We start from the raw sequence: 22,434 nt of genomic DNA, 5'->3' as shown, positions 1-22,434 counted from the left end.
AAGGGAGAAGAGAAATCCCAAGATCAGAAAAGTGAAAGACCATATAAAAGCAAAACCAACTCACAAAGAAAACAGAAGAGTTTTCCCCATCTCTGCATGCAAATTTATCCTTGGAAGATGAGTTGTTATGGTAACAACACTCTCCAGGAATTTTACCAAGAATATCAACCTCCACATTATGCCTCTGGGGCAGGTCTCCAGCTGCTATTTCAGAAGAATAAGTGTTTAAGAAACTGCTACCAAATAAATGTTCATTCCTGTAAGCACTAAATGAAAACTACACCTATAACAGCACTAAGAATTTTACCTGTACCAAAAAAGGGATAGAATGAATTTATATATTAAAAACAATTCAGACTAAGTATAAAACAGTAATGTCAGGGTGAGAAAGAGAGGTCTGATGTGAAGAAATACATATAGGTCTGATAGTAGAGGGATACTGAATAATTTCTTTTTGTCCTCTGGATAAAACTGAGATTTAAAAAAAAAAATAAAAAACCCCACAAAAATGTTTAAATTTTTCAGCATTTTTGGAGAATGTAGATGACATTATGCAGATTTAAACTGAACGTAAAATAAAATAAGATCTTTTAATTTCCACGTTTTTAATGAGCACTTACCACATAAGCAGTTACAAACTCTTTACTTTGCCTCAATGAAATCTAAAAAAATTAAGGCTGGAAACCAAACTTACTTGACTAGCTTTTGTTATGCTACTTTAAATGCTAGATTGTTTCACAGTGTTTCTAAATGAAACTTACCAGGGCAGAACAAGCATATTAAGCAATACCAGCTACCTTTAATAGGCAAAGAAGTAGGGGTTTTGCCAAGACAAGTTACTTTACTTCCTCTCAAACTGTGATGCTCTGATACTGCCAAGATCGAACTGCTGCCTAATCCATAATATCAAATAGCCTACCGGGATTATTCTGGTTTTGGCTGGTAGCCTGGTGTTTTAAAGCAATAGTTAAAATCTGATCAGTTGATGTGTATATGGACCTCTTCCCTTTACAAACATTTTAATTAGGATTTTTAAATACATACTGAGAAAGAAATGTCTTCACACTTCAAAGGGTATTTTTATGGAGTAATTCATAATATAAAGATTGCAATCCTCCCCAATCTCATTTCCTTACTGTCCTAAAGAATCTTTGAAATATATTTTCCAATCTTACCTTTCATTTTGATGTGCAAGCTGAATACCAGACTACTGTGCTAGTATAACATTAAAATAAAAGGGGGAAAAAAATGCCTTCTGTAAAATTGAGTGTTGACAAAAAATTTAAATAACTAATGCCTTAATGTTAAAGAACACTCTAATTTGAAACTCAGGTTCACGCTTGAAAAATAACACCATGCTAGAGAGATGGCAGAGAGGGAAGATGATTCACAACTGAAATAAAGCAGGTTTCCCAATTATGTTTCCAAGTTTCAGCTACAATTAATAAAAAGATACTTACAATATCAAACTTCCTGCTAGAGTTAGTAGGTATGCAAACAGTAGCACTGTGAAACAAAATGGGGTATTTCATTACTGTAGTTTAATTATCCAAGTAGAGTAATAAGACAATGCTTCAGAATGAACCTGTAAATGAATTAGATCGTTATATGAGTTTTAATAGCCTTATGAGGCTACTAAAATATATTGGACAGTTAGAAACTGTTTCCATTTTCAAAAGTTTTCACTTTTAACATTCTCAAAGTACATGACTGTCCAGATCTTTTCTAGTTTCTGCCCAAAGGTATTGGTTAATTAAAAGGAATATGGTATTGGTCTTCAAATAAAAAGAAAAGGAGAAAAGTACTTTTCCAAAAATTCCTTTAAATTTTCCTCTTGGTTTACTTAAATTGGCTGACTTGTATAAATTCCCAAAGTTGTCTTGTTAGATAAGGTCAGTCATAAAAAACTATTTATTAACACAGACTACATTTCAAAAAAAATTACAAGCAAGGTCATGCTTACAAAATATAACTTTGCTGAATGAACTAGGTGAGGGGCATATAATTTTTCCTGTTAAACTGCATTGACAAACTAGGCCAGGAGTGTTAAAGGATACAAGTAACCATAGGCTTTCAATGCATATAAATCATTTTAGCTGTATCTATGCTGCACATTATGCCAGCGGCTCAGTCCTAGGTTTAGCTCCCCTTCTTACCCCTTCCAAACAGTGAAAGCCTTCAGCTCAGGCTGTAGCACCCTTCAGCCCAATCTTGACCATGGACGAAGCCTTGGGTAAAAATTAGGTGGGAAAGGCTGGCTTACTTTCATTGTACCACTCATGAGAAAAAAAAAAAATCGTGGTTGAAAGGCACCTCATGATCCAGGTTATAAGCACCTCTCTGATGCTGCACGTCGCTGAACTATGTTCAGAAAAAGAGAAATTACATTAGCCAGGAAAGGAGAAGGGACACCATCATCATTATCTTTGCCTTCACTGTTCCTGGCTGTTCTTGCTTGATGCCAAAGGTGAGGAAGCTACACACAAGCATAGGACTCAGTGGGGTGCTCTGCACCATAGCTAGCTGTGGACAACAGCAAGTGGTACAAGCCCATGCCTGTACATATAAAAGCACAACCACTGACATATCCACTAGAATAATTTTGTTTTGTTTTTAGAAAGGATTAAAACAATGAATACAAATCCATCACAAAAAACCTTCAGCCCCATTGATTTTTACGGAGTGTAAATATGCCTCAGTGTCTTTAAAAATAACCCCCATCCCAATTAAACAATGATGAAACTGGTATTTTGGTGCTGTTCTTAAATATAAGCATATATATTAAAGACATTTCAGACTTCTAAAGAAGTATTAAGAGCACCAGATTACCTATGAAATTCTTGATGCTCATCAAAACAATGCATCAACTAGATGTAAAACTACCAGATGTAGAAAGAAAATTTATGAGTTTAAATTAAACTAAACTCAGCACATGCCTGTACATGTGTGGGTATAAACATACACTCAAAGTGGTCCAGAGTTCCTCAGGAGAAAAAAGTGAAAAAGAGAAAAATGCAATAGGGAGAATTGAAGAAGAATTAAAAATAAAATAAAATAAAATAAAATAAAATAAAATAAAATAAAATAAAATAAAATGGCAGTAATTTGAAAAAGAAGAAAATGAAAGATTTTGAACAGAAATGTAACAGGTTTTTTAGGATTTTTTTTTAAAGAGGTAGTTCTAAATTCTTTACAAACTTTATGAAATGTTTTAATTTTCTTTGCTTCTAAAATTAACTGAAATTTGTTAGATGATAATTTGAAAATTCTTTTAGCTTAATTGCCACTGGGGAAAAATTAATTTTGAATATCTATTATGACAATTACATGCAGCTACATTTTCAACTCTAATGCATTTTTAATAACCTTCATCAGCCAGTGATTTGAATTTCAAATTTCCTTCTATGAAGAAGTAAAAATTAGATAGCTTTGTGCCAATTTTCATAATAAATTGCTCTTTATTTACGTTGCAAAGCCTCCCTTACTATAAGCAAATCAAAAACTTACAAGAAATTTAGTATTCCTAAGACTTATTATATTTCATCTCCCTTTATTAAGAGAAAGTAAATTACAGTGCCAAAACTGTCGCTCTCCGTCATATACCATAACCTGATGTTTGTACCTGTCTGCTTCCTTTTACAGCTATTGCATAAGGGACCATGCCTCTTGCCGTTTCCACATCAGAATGTAAACATTTCCCAACAACACAGACACGTAATTCAAAGAGCTTCAAGGGAAAACATTGTCATTAAGGAAAAAAAAATATCTTCACATAACATTTCTTTATTAGCGTTATAAACAGCAGGCAAATAATTAGGTCTTTAACTTTCATAACGAACTTTTATTATTTATGTAGTATACCTACCTTTTACACTTCAGTAGTGAAAGTAGACACAAGTTTTGCAAAAAAATTAATAAATGCAGAGTCAAGTGCTGAAGGTTAGGAGAGGAAGTCTTAAATATTACTTTGACTGCTAGTTCTGTAAGTTTACCATTTTCGTGTTGTTTGTATGGCAGTGGGCCCCTGTTTTTTATCTATGACATTCCCACTATATATTAAGACAAATACCTTTATGTTTATTGGCACCTCTTCTATACATATTATGATACACATTGGCTTAATTATATGATCATATTTGATTTTTCATAATGGTTTTTAGCCTCCGTCAGAATAAACAATAAATACTATTCTGTTGAGTAGAGGCCTTATAAATTATGTTTTATTCTCGTAACTTCGTAGTTTTTCTGACTTAATGGTACACTGGTCATACTCTGGTTTCTCTCAGGGTTCTTCCATAATGGTCATCACCCAAGTATATTTCATACAGATGGTTTCATATATACCAATTTCCTTTCACACCTTCCTCACTTCTGAGAGGTGTGGATTATATTGACAGGAAAGGAAAAAAGAAATTGTATGATGAAAACAAACGAAAATAAAAAATATGTCCTTTAAACTTTTGATCTTAATTTGAGATATCCAGGATTCAGCTTTTCAACAAAACTTGCATTAAGAAGGGGAGCTTAGTGCAAACCTCTGTAGCAGAATCCAGCTGGTTTATAACCTAGCTCAATTGTTATTCTTGATCTTTCCCCAAGGACCAGTGGAGATGTCCTTCAGAGACCCTATTTCTAGTCTGTCTTCTTGTACTTATCCTGCAGCTTCATCTGGGTACCTGGTACTGAAACCCTCACTTCCAAACACAGGGTCTTCTTATCTCAGAACTTGCCACTCCTGGGAAATGTCTGAGAAGTGCACACCTCCCAGCAGCCCTCAACAATAATGTAGTGTTATTAGGGAGCAACTTGCTTTGGTGTAAAAATCTGAACAATCCCTCTTGCTTTTTCTTAATGTGCATCTGTCCTGCTGCACTGATTCTCTTTGCAACAAATATAACTGAGCTGAAGAGACAAACTATATCCATACTCTTTGCTTCCTGGTCCACCTCCCTTTCATTGTCAGATTTTTATTTCTGCACCAGTCTCCTAGATTTTGTGCAAAGTCAATTAAAATAGATTTATTTACCCTTAGTAATATACACTTTCTTCACCATTTTCCCATCCCATTCTTCCCTTTAGTATTTCTTGTATCAATTCTTTGAACAGCCAGCTTTGAACTGCCTGAAGCTTTTGGTGTTTCTCCCAGATATCTGATTGATAAGGTGCTCTTACAGGGTGCCAGAGCATTTATTCCTTTACTTTTGTTCCACACTCTAACATTTGGTCTATTTCTTCTCTAAGCTTTAATTCAACAATTTTCCTTTCCGTGTTATCTAGGTGTCAGAGTATACACATACAAAGTACGGCTCCATGATCGCATCTCAAACACCTGACCCCAAACTAGTCTTCAGAAATGACAAGTAGCTATTAAAGTGAACGTCAGGCTTTAGCCCTGGAAGAACTGGAGGGAACATATTTCATTACTCAAGAGAGAAAATTATCTGGATGTTCATCATATACAAAGCTTTATAGATGACATGAGACATTTTACCTGTCAAAGTCAGAAGCGTGTCTAACAAATATGCATAAAATATGGGTTTGCAAAGGTTTTAAACTTTGCCAAAAGGTGGCTAGATTTTCATGGCAAACCAGAATATACATAACTTGACATACAGACCGTGTGTTCTTTACTATAAGGCAGTAACACCAGAACATTTCAAAGAAAAAGCTCTCTTGAGGCTGTTTTAAGAGACACCAGGAAGATGACGTATATTTTTTCTACCACTAGAAATAACTGAAATAAGCTCAGGAGAGGGCAAGACCAGTTTGACACAATATACGCAGCACAGGGGTATATCAAGAGCTTGTAGGAACTTCAGTGACAGATACTTCATAGTTCACAGAAAGGTCTAGGTTGGAAGGGACCACTGGAGACCATCTGGTCCAACCTTGAAAGTAGAGCCTTCGATTAGGTTACACCGCGCCCTGCCAAGCCAGGTCTTCAGGTCTTCAAGATTTCCTCAAGCAAGGAAATAGTGACCTCTCTGGTCAGCCTGCTCTAACGTTTAGTTCTTCCCATTGCATTTTCTTTTTTTTCTTCTTATATCCAGCTAATTTCCTCCGAAGTAACCTCTGCCCATTGCCTCTTTTCCTTCCCCTGAGCATACTTGAGAAGCGAGCACCTTCATTTCTCACCTCAGCCACCTCACCAAAACTGGAAAGCTGTAATTAGATCCCCACAGGCCTTCTCTCTTCACCAGTGCAAACCCAGTTCCTTCAGCCTTTCCTCATGTATCAGATTCTACAACCTCCAATTTCCTCACTTGCCCTCTGCTGGACCATCTCCGTTTTTTTCATGTCTCTCTTGAACAGAGCATCTAGGGGACCAGAACTGGACACAATATTCCAGGTATGGCTTAAAAAGCACTCAGTAGAGAGTATGCTGCCCATACTCCTGTTGAGGCAGCCCAGGACATGATTTGCCTTCATTGCTGCCAAGGCACAGCCTCAGCTCACTGCCCAGTGGAACTCTCAAGGCTTTTTCAGCAGAGCTGCTCTCTGGCCACTCAGTCCCCAGCCTCTTTTGCTGTTTTGGTTATTAGGTCTCAGGTGCAGAACTTCATATTTATCTTTGTAGAGGTCGTGAAGCCTCCATTCCTGAAGATACTCAAAACCGGACATGGCCATGATCAATATGATCTGACTGGTGCTGGCTTTGAGCAGGAGACTGAACTAGATGGACATCAGAAGTCCCCTTTCAACCTGAACTGTTCTGTGGGTCAATGGCATTTTGGAGTTTTAGATCATAATTTTTATTTCCACCCCCCCCTCCTGCTGAAATGTTTAAACAACCCTTCACTATCCAAATATTTTTTTACAGTAAAAAGTTCCATCTACCTACTTGGTTTAACACTTAATATAATGGGAATACAGGCTTCTATTTAAACAGATGATTCTTAAAAGTAGTGTCCCTTTTGCTGCAAAACTATGCACACACTCAAGTACTGCTACGAATTTACTGTAACAAGGGTACACGGATCTTCATATAAGAACCATCACTAACATGTCTGAGAGTTGCTTTGTGCTACCAATAGAGACTTAGAGATTATCTTTACTTCTGCCACTGTTTATTCTCTCCTTGATACTTAGATTCCACCACTGATGCCACTGATGAGTAATCCAAAGCCACCCATTGACATAACTTCTTTATTTACCCTATGAATTGACACTTCTAATTATTGTTCTCTGCCTTCAAGGTTTAGAAGGATTAGTAGAGTCCTACACAGGAAGAGACGCATAGGGTCATTTAAGCATTTTAGGTCCATGCTTGTGGGAACTCAAAGTTCTATCAGCATGCTCAACTTGCAGATTTCTTCACTACATTGCCAAGGAAAGAAGATGTCATTGCCTTAATACAATCTTTGTTGAAAGACATTTTGTTTTATTAGTTTGCATGCTGCCCTTTGATGTGCTCAGACTCTTATTAACAGCTTTATTACCAGCACAGCCTCAATTATTCCTGCAGTTTCTTTTGGTGCATAGAATGCTTGCTTTGAATGATTACATTGTTCAAATACTTCTATATTTTAAGAGGGATCTGATAATTACTGCAAATCTTTCTGTTTGGTGTGCAGAACTGAGTAGTTTTACTAACAGTTATTCATTTAATAGGGTTCATTTTAATCTCATCAGCCGAGAAATAGCTGCCTATGAAAGCAACTTACTTTGTAGCCTTTCCATATCAATCAGATGATTTTGCTAGAAGACAAGATATTACATGAAAGTGCTGTAAACAAATATTTGAAGAGAATTACATGCCAAAATGGGGAAAAAAGGGGGTATAGTTTCAGGAAAATTTAGTTATCTTTGCTTTGGAAGGCTCAGCAAAATAAGGGTGTGAAAACCACACAAAGTACACCTCTTCCAAAGAGCTAAGACTTACAAAAAGTTATTGTTAAATTCTCAATTCTTTGCAGGTAAAAATCAACAAAATGTTATTCAAAACTAACAGGCACACATGCCTACACACATTTGCTGGGCTTCTAAGAAAATACTACGTTGACATCACTATTCTGAAATTTTCTGAGAAAAGTTCTGGGCAATAAAACTTTTAAAGAACAGGGATAAGGGGAGAAGAGGAAAAGGACAAAACAGTCTAAATCTGGGATTGTTCTAAAAGTAAAAAATCTGGTATTGGTGAATGTGACCAGATCTTCACAAGGTATTCACATTTAGCTTTTGTCTAATACGAATTTTTGAGTGAGTTTAACCAGATGAGAAAATAAAGACTTCATGAGGAAATTTAGATCAACTAACAGTTCAAGCAGAATGGTCAACATAGCAAAACCAGACAGATTTAAAAACCAGAAAGCATAAACATTATACAAAAAAAATCAGGAAGTGAGGAAGGGGAATTCACATAAAATTCAAATTCGGATTCAAATCAAGTGTTATATCTTACCACAAAAGCACAAGAACCCAAGTCTAACAATTACAGATGTTTATCCAACTTCCTTTTGAGAATGTCTTTGCATCTGAGAAGCAATGCAATAATCATGAATAATAGTAGTAGCATTCTAGATTAGAGGCCCATAAGGATACTTGCATAACTTCTGATTTGTAGTGAACAGGAGCAACACAAGAGGCTGAAATGCTCCACAACAAAGCAAGAGTCTTGGACTAAACTAGAATAAACAGGAGGCTACTTCACATTTCTTTAGCAATAAGAATCTTTATTTAGGCAACCTGGAGGTGGCCAGAGAACCCTGAGAAACTAAAAAAACCAACCAAACAACATAAAGGTAACTGGGTAAGCTGAAACAATCAGAGAGAAGTTCTTGTAAGGATTATGATAATGCTACCATATGTAAATATTTTTGGTTTTCATTCTAGACTTGTAATTGCATTTGAGAATAGCATGGGCTATCACATAGATGACTGTGGCAAAATTTGGTGTTTCTCAAAGTTATCAGGAGTTCACTTACCTTGAAATTTTTTTAAGTGAATTACCACGTCATGGTTTAAGGCCATCTCAATTAGAGACTAGCAACTGTGCTGTAGAAGAATCTTGTTCCTGCATACTGAGTTTTTAAACACAAGAAGAACCTGTCCCCTCCCATCTCTTATAAAACAGGACTGCTAATGCACCACAGAAACTCTGGGTGTGTGTTTCTGTGTGCATGTGCACAGGAGACCTTATTGCTGAGATATGGCCAAGAAACTGCTGTAGCTGGTATAAGAACTTGCCATAAATCACTGGGATTGCATTACATAAATCACCATTTTCTGAAACCAGTATTTAGCATTCCACAAGTTTCTTTGGGACAATCAAACAGTGAAAGAAAAAGTGTAATGTGGTTCCCCTTGTGTGGGCCTGACCACAAATTTGATTTAGCAGATCACAGCTAGAAGGCTACTGCTAATCTTTATTATTATTTATTTTTGTGGACACATATTATATAACATGTGCTTTAGACCATCTGTTCCATAGATATTTTTAGCTATCAGAAGTCATTGCTAAAATGTTGAGTAATTTATTTTATTTTGCTTTTGCAGGTTTATATAAAGCACATCAGAATAGAACATACTAACAGAAAAAATACCCCAAAACCCAACAAGAAAATCTAAAATCTAAAAATCTTACCCTACTTTGATCTTGCTAACTTGAAATTCAAAACCTTAGAAATAGCTGTTGTTGATACAATCTTGAAGTAACAATCTTTCATACTGAGGAGATTAAATCAGTAAGTCTTGAACTCAATGCCAGACCACCCATTTACTTATTTGAAGGGTAAGCACACCAGCATTGACAGATTCAAGCTGCTCTTGCTCCAAGACAGCTATATCTTGACAAGGGCAGACCCAACTCACACCACCTTCACATTGTGTGAAGGTTATTTACCTTATTAGTGAAAGAGAAGCACGCATTAATAGGACTGGAGATTTTACAAGTAATGGAGGAATTCACTTCTGTTGGTTCCCATTTTGGAGTTTATGGACTACCATCATTAATTCAGCTATGTAATCCTTAAATTCCCTTGAGGATCTTGAGTGAATATGTTCTCCATACTTTGCAAGCGATCATTCTGTGTAGCTGGGGTTAAAGTATCTATGATCAAGTTTATGATACAGAGATATCTCTGCAGAATCCTCCCATGCATACCTACACCAGAGCATGCCAGTTTCCTCTACAGTAAGCTCCAATACAAATGTGCTCATTTCTGCTCTCTTTCTTGCACATTTCCTTTATACTTTGGGGTCCTTGACAAGCTTTTTGCTCCTGATGGATCAGAATCTATATTTATAAAATCTTAATTCTTCCGGTTAGTTGCTCTTCAAGCTCTACTTTGTTCTTTCTAATTCTGCTTTAACAATTCACTGGCCAAGTCTGTAACGCTTCCTAGTTTATTTGTATACACTTCAGGTTTTCAAGTTTGATCTTTTATTTCTAGTAACCTTCATGTTGCTACTTCGCCATGTTCAAGGGAAACCAGAACAGATAAGCTATAACTTACCCGAATAAGGGTGTAATGATCTAAATCTACAGTAGTGAGAAGTTTTAATTTGATATCAGAAACTGGAATGAACAGATGAGGTCATGTTTTGACTAATAAATGTAATATTCACTGTTACTGTCAGGAAGTACTTGTCTATAAGGACTAATGCCATTACTGTTATTTATAATAAGAAAATTACTAAGAAAAACACCAAAGCAACACACATCAGCATTAGAGAATTTAGAGAATAACAAATAAATCCATATGTATTGTGGGGGGTTCTGGGTGATGGTGGAAGAGGAGTCCCTTTTCTAAAGATTCCAGCTTCTTTGCTCATTATTAAACGTTTATTTAGGATAATGTAAACTAGAAAGTCTCTATTTTTTAATTCTCTTAGCTTAGTGCTACCAGTCCTGTTTTGGCATTTTTTTGTTTTGGGGGTTTTTTTTAGTCCTTTCTATAATTCACATTGCCCAGTACACAGGTTTATTACATGAGCGTACAAAATATATAGCCTTCTAGGTAAAGTACTTTAAACAAGAATTTGATTTGAGCTACATTTCAAGCTCAAACATGGAAAAGTGGAGTACTTGATAAGTTACTTCTATTGGGGTACTGCTTGTGATCCTGGGTACTGATTTGAATGCAGATAAACCAAAGGTATTAATTTTTGTTATGTTTCCACTTGAGATGCAGATTTTTCTACTCTTTGTAAGAAAGCCAGGAAACCTGCACAGTTTTAGACTACTTAAGACTATGTGCTACTCCTAGGCGCTTTCCCAAGGTAACCTAGACTGCTCTGAATCACAGAATCATGGGATTCTGGGAAGAAGATTTTTTAAGATTTGAGTTTATTTCTCATTACTTTACTCTGATTTGATTGGTAATAAATTAATTTCCTCAAGTTGTCTGTTTTCCCCATGACAATAACTGGTGAGTGATCTCTCTCTGTCTTTATCTCAACTCACAAGGCTTTAATTATATTTTCTCTCCCCTGTCCAGCTGAAGAGGGGAGTGAGAGAGCAGCTTTGGTGGGCACCTGGCATCCAGCCAGGGTCAACCCTCCACTGCTATCAGCCCAAACCATCCAATTAATCCTTTTAAAGACCCATAATTAAATTACATTTTGAAAGTAAATGTTTTCTGAAATTTATGTTGAAGAGAAGAATCACATTTGCTTGACATGGACCTCCTACACATGGGATCAAACATTGCCATTGTGGTACATCTGTGAAAGTGCCAATAGCCTAGTACATGTCAGCCCTAAACCTGGATACCAATATAAGATCAGAAGTTGGATTTTTGACAATATGAAATTACTGAGGCTGTTTTTCTTAGAAAACATTCACAGGATACTTGCATGCTAATTATCATATACCCATTTTTCATTTAAATATACCAAAAAGCTACTACAACTTAAAGGATCATTTGTAGTTTTTTAATAAAAAGCATTAGACCTGCCTTCAAGAGATCTAGACTGACGTCCATACTCTTCCAGTGCTTGCAGTATGACCTTGGTTAAGTCAACTTTGTATTTTAACTTGCCAGTTCTAACGTCACATCTAACATTGGTAAGACATAAAGCTAAAGGTGGCTGGATAGAAGACAATAGTACAAGCATAGAGCCCTGCACTGTTTTAGGATTAGCTAACTTGCAATCTACTGACTGACTTGGGGAGGTGATAACAGCAACTTACAAGACAGAAAGAAAAACCTGTGCTCAAATATCTTGTTTTCCATTACAGAAGTGATAGCGACAGAGAAAGCAGGGAGAATCTCATTCAGAATCCTGAATTTTTACCCTTAAAAATCCTTGCTGTTGACAGAGCTTGTAAATCTTCAAGAGTTCTGGGAAAAATGTTACATATTCAACCAGTGTTGCCATTATAATAGAGGCATTTGGCATTTTCAGAAATTGTTCAATACTTAGTTAATAACTAATAGTTAAACATTCGATTAAGCAGCCAATTTTTCACGTTTCCAAAATACTAATATTTAAAGAAAAACACATCAGTCTCACTTCACACACACTGAGAGGTTTATGCTCATCTGGAAAAAAAGTGTGATATCTCACCTGTATCATTGAGATTTACGGACGTTTAAGTGTGCCTTTAGTGTCACGATTAGGTTGTCAACCCGATTCTTACTATACTCTTTGCAAACTAGCCATATCAAGAACATGCTCTTCCCAAGGAACAGTGATACACAGGCGATAATTCAGTTCATGAGAAAGGCATGACTTACCTTGTGAAAGTTCCTGAAATATGCTGCTTTCTCATCCGGAAATTTTTCTAGCCTCCTGGGTCCTTTACTCGAAGCTTTCTTGAAAACCAACCAACAACGCCTGAAAATCTGCAAATGAAATCAATGGATTACATTAGCTTTTTTTTAAAGGTGGACAGTACTGCAAATGCATTCAGTTACATAGTTGACTTGGGAAGAAATTTTAAAATTGCAATATTTTATTTTAGAAGTCTAGAAAATTCTGAGAACATCAATTATTTCTACACAAGTAATCAAAATTCATGAATTTATACATATTGATTGTCAGTCCTTTGTAGACTTTTTTTGCTTCAATTTCTTTCATGCATGCCAAATTTCACAATTCCTGAATTCAAGTAAATCTATGAACTTTGGATACATAAAGAATTATAAGGCTGTCATTAGAGAAAATACCTTCAGAAATCACTCCATGCATTTCTAGCTTTCATATTTATACTCTGTGAGAGTATTGATACCTGTCCTGGGTTCAGCTATAGCAGTCATTTTTCTCCTTCTTAGTAGCTGGTGCAGTGCTGTGTTTTTTAACTTTCAGCCTGGGAACAACGCTGATAACACTGATGTTTTTAGTTGTTGCTAGGTAATGTTTATTCCAACCAAGGACTTTCTCAGTCTCATGCTTTGCCAGGGAGGAGGGGAAGCCGGGAGGAAGCAGAGACAGGACACCTGACCCAAACTAGCCAAAGGGGTATTCCACACCACAGCACGTCATGCCCAGTATATAAACTGGGGGGAGTTACCCGGAAGGCCAGATCACTGCTCCGGTCGGGCTGGGTATCGGTCAGCGGGTGGTGAGCAATTGTATCCTCTCCCCTTGTTATTTCACTAATCATTATTATCATTGGTGGTAGCAGTAGTGGTTTTGTATTATACCTTAGTTGCGGGACTGCTCTTATCTCAACCCGTGGGAGTTTCATTCTTCCGATTCTCCTCCCCATCCCTCTGGGAGCAAGGGGAGGAAGAAGGGGGGGAGTGAGCGAGCGGCTGTGTGGTTCTGAGTTACCGGCTGGGCTCAAACCACAACAATACCATTGGGAAACATTCATTACAGCTTTTAACAGAACACAGTAATCGGCAGTTAGTATAAACTTGTATGTGCAGAAAACACAAGGTTGAAATAAACACCAATGTGACCATTACTGGTCAACATCGTCTAGTTCTCTCACTTACTTCAATGACAAGCTTTCTAAGGAAAAACTTCAAAGACTATTAAGGTTTGGGAACATGTAGAGAAAAATAAAATTCTCCAGAAAGCACAAACCAAAACAATATTTTCCTCTCATTTTTATGAGAAACACACTAGATTTTGTTTAAAATGCACTTTTCAGCAACAAGGGTACTTTATTAGACTATTTACCAAGCATTCTGGTAGAATTGCCATAACAAGAAGTTTTAAATCAGGATTGAATTATCAAATAAGAATACATTTGCAGTTTGAACAGAAGCTGATTAAGGATAATCCTCTGGACTACATTATGCAAGTAAGGGATTCGATATTCATCTAGTTTTATAATCTATGAAAATAGCTTCCTTCATTCCCATCTTCAGTACTTGCGCAGTTCTATAAACAATACCATATGGATTTTTATGTAATTATTTCAAGGGCACATATATTGTCATTATAAATTAAGCTTAATTAACCACATTCTGATAGAATAATACTGACTACTATCCTGTTGCCATTATCTCAAATGAGTGGTAGCAGGCAAAATAAGTGTTTTCTTCTAAAAAAACTACCATTGCACTACAGTATCAATATGTTTAATTATGAAGACTTTTGGAAGAAAACATAGCATTTAATGAAATCCCCTGCCAGTATAAGTCTTAGAAAGCATACAAGTTTTAGGCTTTTTCTTCTAAGGTTGTAAAGTGGCAACTGTACAACTGTACTTCCTGTCTCAGAAATTACTTCACCTAACCTGGGAGAAAGAAGCAAAGACAATATCATATTTTGGAAGAAAAAAAAAAAAAGACATTACACTGTGGGACATCATAAACCATCTTTATTAGATAGTACTTTCTTAAACTAACATCTTGGCAGTGTTGCAACTTACTTTACCAAAGCTACAGCACTGCTCCACAGTTATCTTCTCATTAACTCGTATTAACGCTTCATAACATTATGGTGTGAAAAGCTTCACACATAGGTAGAGGATATCCATGCTATTTTGACGTTACTAAAAGCAATAGCCCCAAATGTTCAAACAGGACATACTTATGCATTTAATAAAAGTGTCTCTTGTAATAATATTCCTGGCTCTTCTGGGATCTGGGTTGTTTTGTTTGCGGGTTTTTTTTTGGTTTTTTTCAGTCTATCTCTATTTTCAGTTCACCTCTCTTCCTCTGTGAAAAGTCTGTTCCTAAGAAATTCTTTATGGGGTAAAACCCATTGTCTTAATTTCAAATCTTTTATTGATTTCCTTATTTTCATTATCCTCCCTTAATGGTCCTCAAAGACTTCCCTTTAGAAAAAACAGATCAACCTACAGGCTCCATCATCAGTGGCAGTGGGTTTCAGCACAGCCACAGAATCCACATTTTACAGGTGACCTGAAGTTTTGGCAGCTGGTGATAAGGTTACAGAAGTTTTATGTTAGTAGACCAAGAAGCTTTTTAAAAGATAAAAGGTCATCTAATGCGTACACCACAGCAATCCCTTCAGTGACAAATGAGCAGGGTCTCCTGAATGCCAGCTTCAGTCTTTTTCCACTGGATATCAATCTGGGACAGCATGGAAGCAAGTTTGAGGCTTTGCAGCTAAACTAACAAAATTCCAGAGGGAGGCCTTGACCCTTTTACTGGTGGACAATGCTAGTGATCTTTAAGGATGATACTTATTAGGCCTTTTCCCAGATTTCAGCATTAGGATGAATTCAAAGGCTTCAGCACATAGACTGCGGGAACGAAGAGCCCTAGCTTTTATAGCAAGAAGAACAGTAAGTTCTTCTTGCATCTTGAATAGCAAGAAGAACCATAAGTTTTACCTTTAGACTGTTACTGCTTCCATTTATTGACATCTGATTTTTTTCCCAGACCTTTAGGGAGAGGAGAAATCTAAAGAATGGGATGGCTTGAAGAGGATTCCTGATGTAGTGTGTACATACACAAAGGTACATCCTTGCATTTGAATTTTGCTTTTTTTTAACCTACTTTTAAAGCTGGTATAAACATATACAGTTCCACTTCATTTCAGCAGCATTTTCCCTTATTACACCAACAGACAGTTTGTATCTCAGTATTTGAAAAAGCATTAGCATATGAATTTACCTATAAATATGGATAAATAGGTGCAGACGTGAGCACACAGCAAACAAACATCTGCATTTCATAAGGCGTCTCATTGTTATACAGAAGCCTACTCAATTATTCACGAACTGTGGGATACTCTTTTATCCCTGGCCTACTTTAGGATGCTATTGGCTGTAATCAAAACTTCTGAAAGACTTCTAAAGTCCTCAGATAATTGGGGTAGCCACTGTGAAAGAAATCAACATCAGGCCTTTAAAAACAGAGAGCGTAAGAACCAGTCAGAGTGTTGTCTCCATAATATTTAGTATTTCCTGTGAGATTTAAGTGGTCATTTAATCAGTTTTACAGCATTCTTGAATGAGCACTCATTGCTCAGTGAACATGATTTAAAAATTTTGTATTGAGGGCAATGCCATTGCCTTTTTCTTGAGTAATTCAGAAAGATAGTATTAAATACATGCTATGTTTAGGTTTCTTTTTATTTGAGTATCAGTTAGAAGGACAAAAAGTTGTTCAGTATAAACCTGAGAAGGATTCTATTGAAATTACCAGCTGAGCCCATGGCATAGCAGAACCTCTTTAAAGAACACCCTTCCTCTCTGTTTACAAAATCCCACTACCCGTGCAAACTACATATAAGTAAGTGATGGCAGTAACTCTGCACACTTATGGTCTGGTGACAGCTGATGCAGCTGCCACTTGCAACATTGTACAGGAATGAGTTTCATTACGATGAACAAGCTTGCAGAGGACCATAGTTTCTGTTTCTAAGGATGGACTCTGAGCAGCCTCATCTCATTAGCGAGAGAAAATTATTCCAGATCTGGAACAATATAACCTTATCACCCCCAAATGATTTCTGGAATCTTTCCACTCAGAAATTGAACTTCCAGTGCTGCACCATTTCTATTATCTTTAGAAATCCCTTTTTTATATTTTAATCAAAACACTGCGATAGATCAATTAATAATGAAAATCTCTGCATAATCTTCTTTTCTTACTTTTCCTTCTACTTAATTCACCTCTCAGCTCACCTTTCCAGCATGTTCAGATTTTTTTAACATTCTTGACTAATATAGGCAAAAGTTTGGTCTCTGAATGTGTCTTTATTCCTCATGCTCATATACAGTTCTGTTATATTGTTGCCATGGTTGTTAATAATAAATCCATTAAAAGACATATTACAGGAAATCCATTGGTTAAATTAGGTTTTTAGAAAGAAGAAAAGATTTTTCCTTTTTCTGAAATAATTTAAAATAATTGGTTTACAGTGGGAATCTTATGTATGATTTTTAATTTTCCAGAGATTTGTAAAGACTTTTCCTAGTCATTTACAATAGGTGCTTTTGAGAGTAACATTTCTATGTATCCACAGCAGTAGCTAATAAACCTTTGCCAGTCATCACCAATATTTAGAGAAGGGATTTTTATTGACAAGTCTCTACACATTATTCCAGAGATTCTACCTCACACTCAAAAAAACCCCCAAAACAAACCAGAAACAAAAACCCCTCATCCTTTTTTTTTTTTTAATAATGCCAAAAAAAGAAAGTTACAACACTATAAGCTTTGTTTTTCAAACTAGTTAGTCAAGATGCTGAAATCTCCCTGTCCCTACCCAAAAAACAGTACAAATGGCAATCTCTTTCTTGCGTATATTGGAAAACCATCTAATTTTCTACCACAAGCTGTAGAAACATTTGTCTCTTGAGAGAAGTAGTAGTGAGTCAGCTCCTAGTCACTAACAGAAACCATCACTGACCAGGATGGGCACCAAAGCACCACTCACGTGCTTTTTTTGCTAGCATAACCCATCAAATGGTTCTCCCAGAAGATATCTACATAATAACATGCAGTCCCACATTTAAATCTTGTTATCTGTAGGAAAAGCTAGTTGTTTTCTCCTCCCTGACTTTCCATGCAGAGTGCTCTTCTGTTAGACAAGACAATATCTCCAGTGTATGCACTAAAATCACTAAAATAAGAATATGCTCAAATTTACGTTACCAGTTACCTCCATTAAAAATGGATATTGTTTTTTATGGGGTATATGAGAGAATGCAGAAATTAGCTAAAAAATAATCTTAACTAACTAAAAAATGTAGCATTCATAGTAAGAAAAATAAAAATAGTTGCCAGAGTAGCCATGTTTAACCATTGTTTTGACACTCACCACTTTTTACTTTTCTGTGCATATTTTGGCAAAGGGAGAAAAGATGAGGGGTGACACCTTACCACTTCATGGAACTACACTTGTCAAGCATTTAAGTAAAATTTCAGAGAATTTAAATGTGGCTATTGTCTGTAAAAAGGCCCAAGACAAAAATGGAAAGACAAAATAATTCATGCCTCAGGTAAAGAGCATGTTACAGGATATAAGCTATTGCTGCGTAAAGTCGATACAAAACAAAACCCCCCCCAAACACTTCATCCTTGCAATCCACCTATCCGAGTTATCAGCACTTTGCACTAAAAACATGAAAACAAGTACTGCTTACAGCAGTAAAGCATACTTTCCCTCCTGCACTTAGGTTTCTGGGCATCTTTGAAATTAAAGTGCCCTAGAAACAGTGTTTTCCCTGTCTTGAACAGCACTGGTTTTGCTGTCCGTTTTTTTGAAATACAGTTTCCACTGCACTAAGTGGGTGCATTTTGGGTGGCAAGTTCGGATCCGTACGAAGAAGCAAAAGAGATGGAACACTACCGCACAGCACTGAGCTCCTGAATTAGTGCAGAGGGCGCAGAGTAGCAGGGAATGGAAGTCAGCTCCTGCTCCTTTACCGCACCGTGTATCTCCCAGCAACAGAATAGAGATCCTCCACAGTCATCTGACACCCACTCCCCAAACAGGAGGAGCAGCAAAAATAACCCATAGCCCTCCTCAGGAGCATGAGGTTACTTGTTTCTGTCAGCAGCTCTGGGATGTGGGGCCAAGACTTTACCACAAGATACAATAAGCCTTGGGAGATTTTCCTTTTTCTTTACTGATTCTAACTCTCCACCTGCTCTTGCCTATTTCAACGTATTTTCTCACTGAATGTTACTAAACTAGCTACCACAAAGCAATTGCAACAAAAGCAAAGCAATATATCCCTGAAAGATCACTAGTAATGCCTTTAGTAAAAAATGATGTCAGAAGGCATGTTATGAAGGCTATCCAACCCAGAAACATTCCTCATGTATGATAACCTTGCATGTACCCTTGAGCTTTATTTTTATCATCCTAATTAGGAAGCAAGGTCAAACCTCTAGTTTATAAACCTTGTAGCGTGACCTTCTGCAACATTATAAAAGACAATTAGGCCTAAATTTTCTGATAGCATTTTTTTATTCTTATTATTTTCCAGATTGCCAATCTGCTGGCATTTAAAGTTAGGAATAAAAGAAAGATAGATAGAAACATCTGCTACAAACTGTTTAATCTCAGATTAGATCATTCCTTGTGGGCTTGATTGCAGTCAGTAAGAATTAGGTTGGTTAGAGAGAGATGATTAGGGACAATTCACTCAGTTTTATAGTATACATACGTCATCTTTCTGCTGCCATAACATACCATTATAGATTCATGTAGATGTTTATAATATACTATAATTTATGGTGTTATAGTCACAGGCTACACATGTAATCCATAAAAAGATGTATTTTATTATTAGAGATTTCTGTATAATCAAAGCACACCATAGTAATTTTCCAACTATTCCCATACTAACTAAACTACTGTGTGTATAAACACTTCAGCTACAGAGTCTAAAGTCTTTTTCTCTTTCTGTGTTTAAAAGGAGCAGGGAATACATATCTGAAAAGATTTGCACGTTGTATTCCTGTGAAAAATGTTATACAATTTCATCAATCCTTAAGCAGCCTCTGCTTAAAAACTCGCCACCATTACTTTGCTTTGAACTTCCAGGAGGGCAATTCAAGGACAGAAGGACAGCCTACGCAAAAAATGCATTCAGTCTTCATACCAGTTTGCAGATCAGCAGAATTTATCACTTTTATTTGAATTGATCTTCCTGTTATTTAAAAAAATCAGTTCCAGCAGCCATTTTTTAGCTTCCTGCATTTCTGACTCAGTTTTGGTAAGACTAACTTCAGTGATTCTTTCGGAGGAAAACTAATATTGCTTGTTTCATGTCTGGCCCCAAAGTAGGTGAAAAAACCCCCTCAAACCAAACCACAATAAAAATTTGGTTGTAACTGTTTTAGCAGGCATCCAGCAGGAAAATCTCAGAACTTGCAATACTTTTAAAGAAATTATTATGCCCAAGAAATCTCAACCATTTTACTGAGGTAAAACTGGATGTGTAGCACCTACTTACGAACAATTACGTAGCCAGAATTTGTACCCTAGTTAGTTTCTCCTCCCACAGGTACTTTTCTAAATGTAAGCAGAAAAGAATACCAACAGAGAAAGTTATGGTTTCGTTATACTTGAAAATGAGTTTTGGGTAACTTCTCAAACTGAACTGGAGAAACTAACTTGCTTAACTCATCTGACTTTTCTTGGTGGAAATACCAATTTCCCCCCCCTGCCTTTTTACAATGTTTTACTTTAATTAGTTGCAAATAAACATACTTCAGTTGAAGATGACAAACCACAAACAATGGTTTGATATTATGGAATGGAAAGCAATATTTACAGAAGAAAAGATATAACTACTTTAATTAGCTTTTAATCATATAGCTATGTATTGAAATAATGGCAATACCACTGCAGTAAAGCTGCTTAATTTTTGATTCTTCTATAGATGAGCTTTTTAAGATGAAATGCAATATCTTTTACACATATTTAGTAGGCTGTCATCACTTTGTTCTTGAGAAAGTTAAAGGCATTTAGCGTACCTACAAGGGAACTTCATGCTGAGAAACAGACCAGTTTGAGTTATTAAGATACCTTTCTTATTTACGTCTTTATAAAAGAAAATTGAGACCTTTGCATGCAATCTGCAATAACACACATTGAAAGATTGTATCTATCTGCTTAGATCCTATTTTATGTTAGGAAGGTGGGGATTTGTGAAAATAAGTGTTACACAATCAAACCATGCAACAGAGTACCTTAAAATGAAGCAGAGCCTCTGAACAGAATAGCAATTGCAAACATTTGTTCTACACTACTGAGGGGTAAAAAATCAAATAATTTTTACAGCTCAAATTTAGAGGGTTACAAGCTCAAATTCAGTTTCAGAATCCAAAATTATCCCTTTAGCTTTATATCAGTTAGTATTCTATCACATCTATCCCTATGTTACCACACAGAGCCCAACTTAGCAGAGGTATCACAGGTATTAGTCCTCAAGACGCTCTCGTTTTAACTGATAAGTGGAAACAGTGTATTTTGTATAGGATTTAATATAGCTGAGCACAGCACCAAGTCTAAAGCTCTTTCCACAAAGAACAAAAATATAAGCTGAACATAAGCGCCACTGTATATTTATGTAGGTGTATAATTTCTAACAGCAATTGATCCTCAAAGTAGAATAAGAAAGTTAGTCTTTTATTCTTGCACACATTTTGTCATTTCAGCATATATCTAGAAAAATCTTGCAAATCCAGACACACTGGTATATATGGGTGAAAACTAACTGTAATCTACAGGTGCTATTATTAAATGCCCAGTCACAGTCCCAGGCATGCATGCAATGTGTTTAAATACAGTGAGACTAAACAGTATACAAATGCCACGGTGGAAAAAAAGCCCTTCAAACATACTCTGTGATACACTGTACTGCAGAACAGAGTACAGATTCTAAAAATGGCATTTATCCATGACATATCATTCAACAAACCTCTGAAGTATAAGGTTGTATGAATCAATCACTTTGGTTTCCTATAAATCAAATGTATCCTTCTTTATGAAGTTACATATCCTGCTTTGACTCTCTCTGTTAAGTATTATGACGTCTGCTAGATTTTATGAAGAAATTAATCCTATATAGAAAAGAAGATGTTCTGCAGTAGGATTCAATCAGGACCCTACAAAGAGTAATGATAAAGAGGATTTCTAACATCAGTGCTGTTTTTTTAACATTTGATCAACTGCATTACTGCAACCTTTAGGCTAAATCTCCTCCTGCCAAAAGATCATAGTTTAACAGATGCTAGTGTGTCCCAAAGACCTTCATTACATCTTACTTTTAATCTAATTGAAGGGGAGGAATATTAATTAACAGTTCATGGTAAGTGGAAATAGTTAAAAGCTTAGAGTTAGTGAGAATCCTCTGCAGCAGGAATAAAACGGATAATAAAATTGAGCACTGCAGTGAAATTGTCTGCAATATTCATATACAGAACTACCTGGAATTTTTAAAGTAATAAATAAATTAATAAAAAAGTCATTAGCTCTGGATCTTAAGAGTTCAAGAGGAACATAAAGATACATGTTTCAAATACTTCATTTATTTGTATTAGTCATTTACTTTCTGATGCTCTTGTGCTACTTATTTTACAATATTACCTGAAAATCTTA

General features: G+C 36.2%; 1 protein-coding gene across 1 annotated transcript in view; it reads right to left on the bottom strand.

Moving 5' to 3' along the window:
• Positions 1-22,434, bottom strand: part of DOK6 (docking protein 6) — a 236,143-nt gene that overhangs the window by 132,273 nt on the left and 81,436 nt on the right. The window contains 1 exon segment of the mRNA XM_030494069.1: positions 12,681-12,788. Within this exon segment, the coding sequence (XP_030349929.1) occupies positions 12,681-12,788 (108 nt within the window).

The sequence above is a fragment of the Strigops habroptila genome, chromosome 1, assembly GCF_004027225.2.
Source record: "Strigops habroptila isolate Jane chromosome 1, bStrHab1.2.pri, whole genome shotgun sequence".
Taxonomy (NCBI): domain Eukaryota; kingdom Metazoa; phylum Chordata; class Aves; order Psittaciformes; family Psittacidae; genus Strigops; species Strigops habroptila.
The sequence above is the reverse complement of the archived record's forward strand: the minus strand, read 5'-3'. Positions and strand labels throughout refer to the sequence as shown.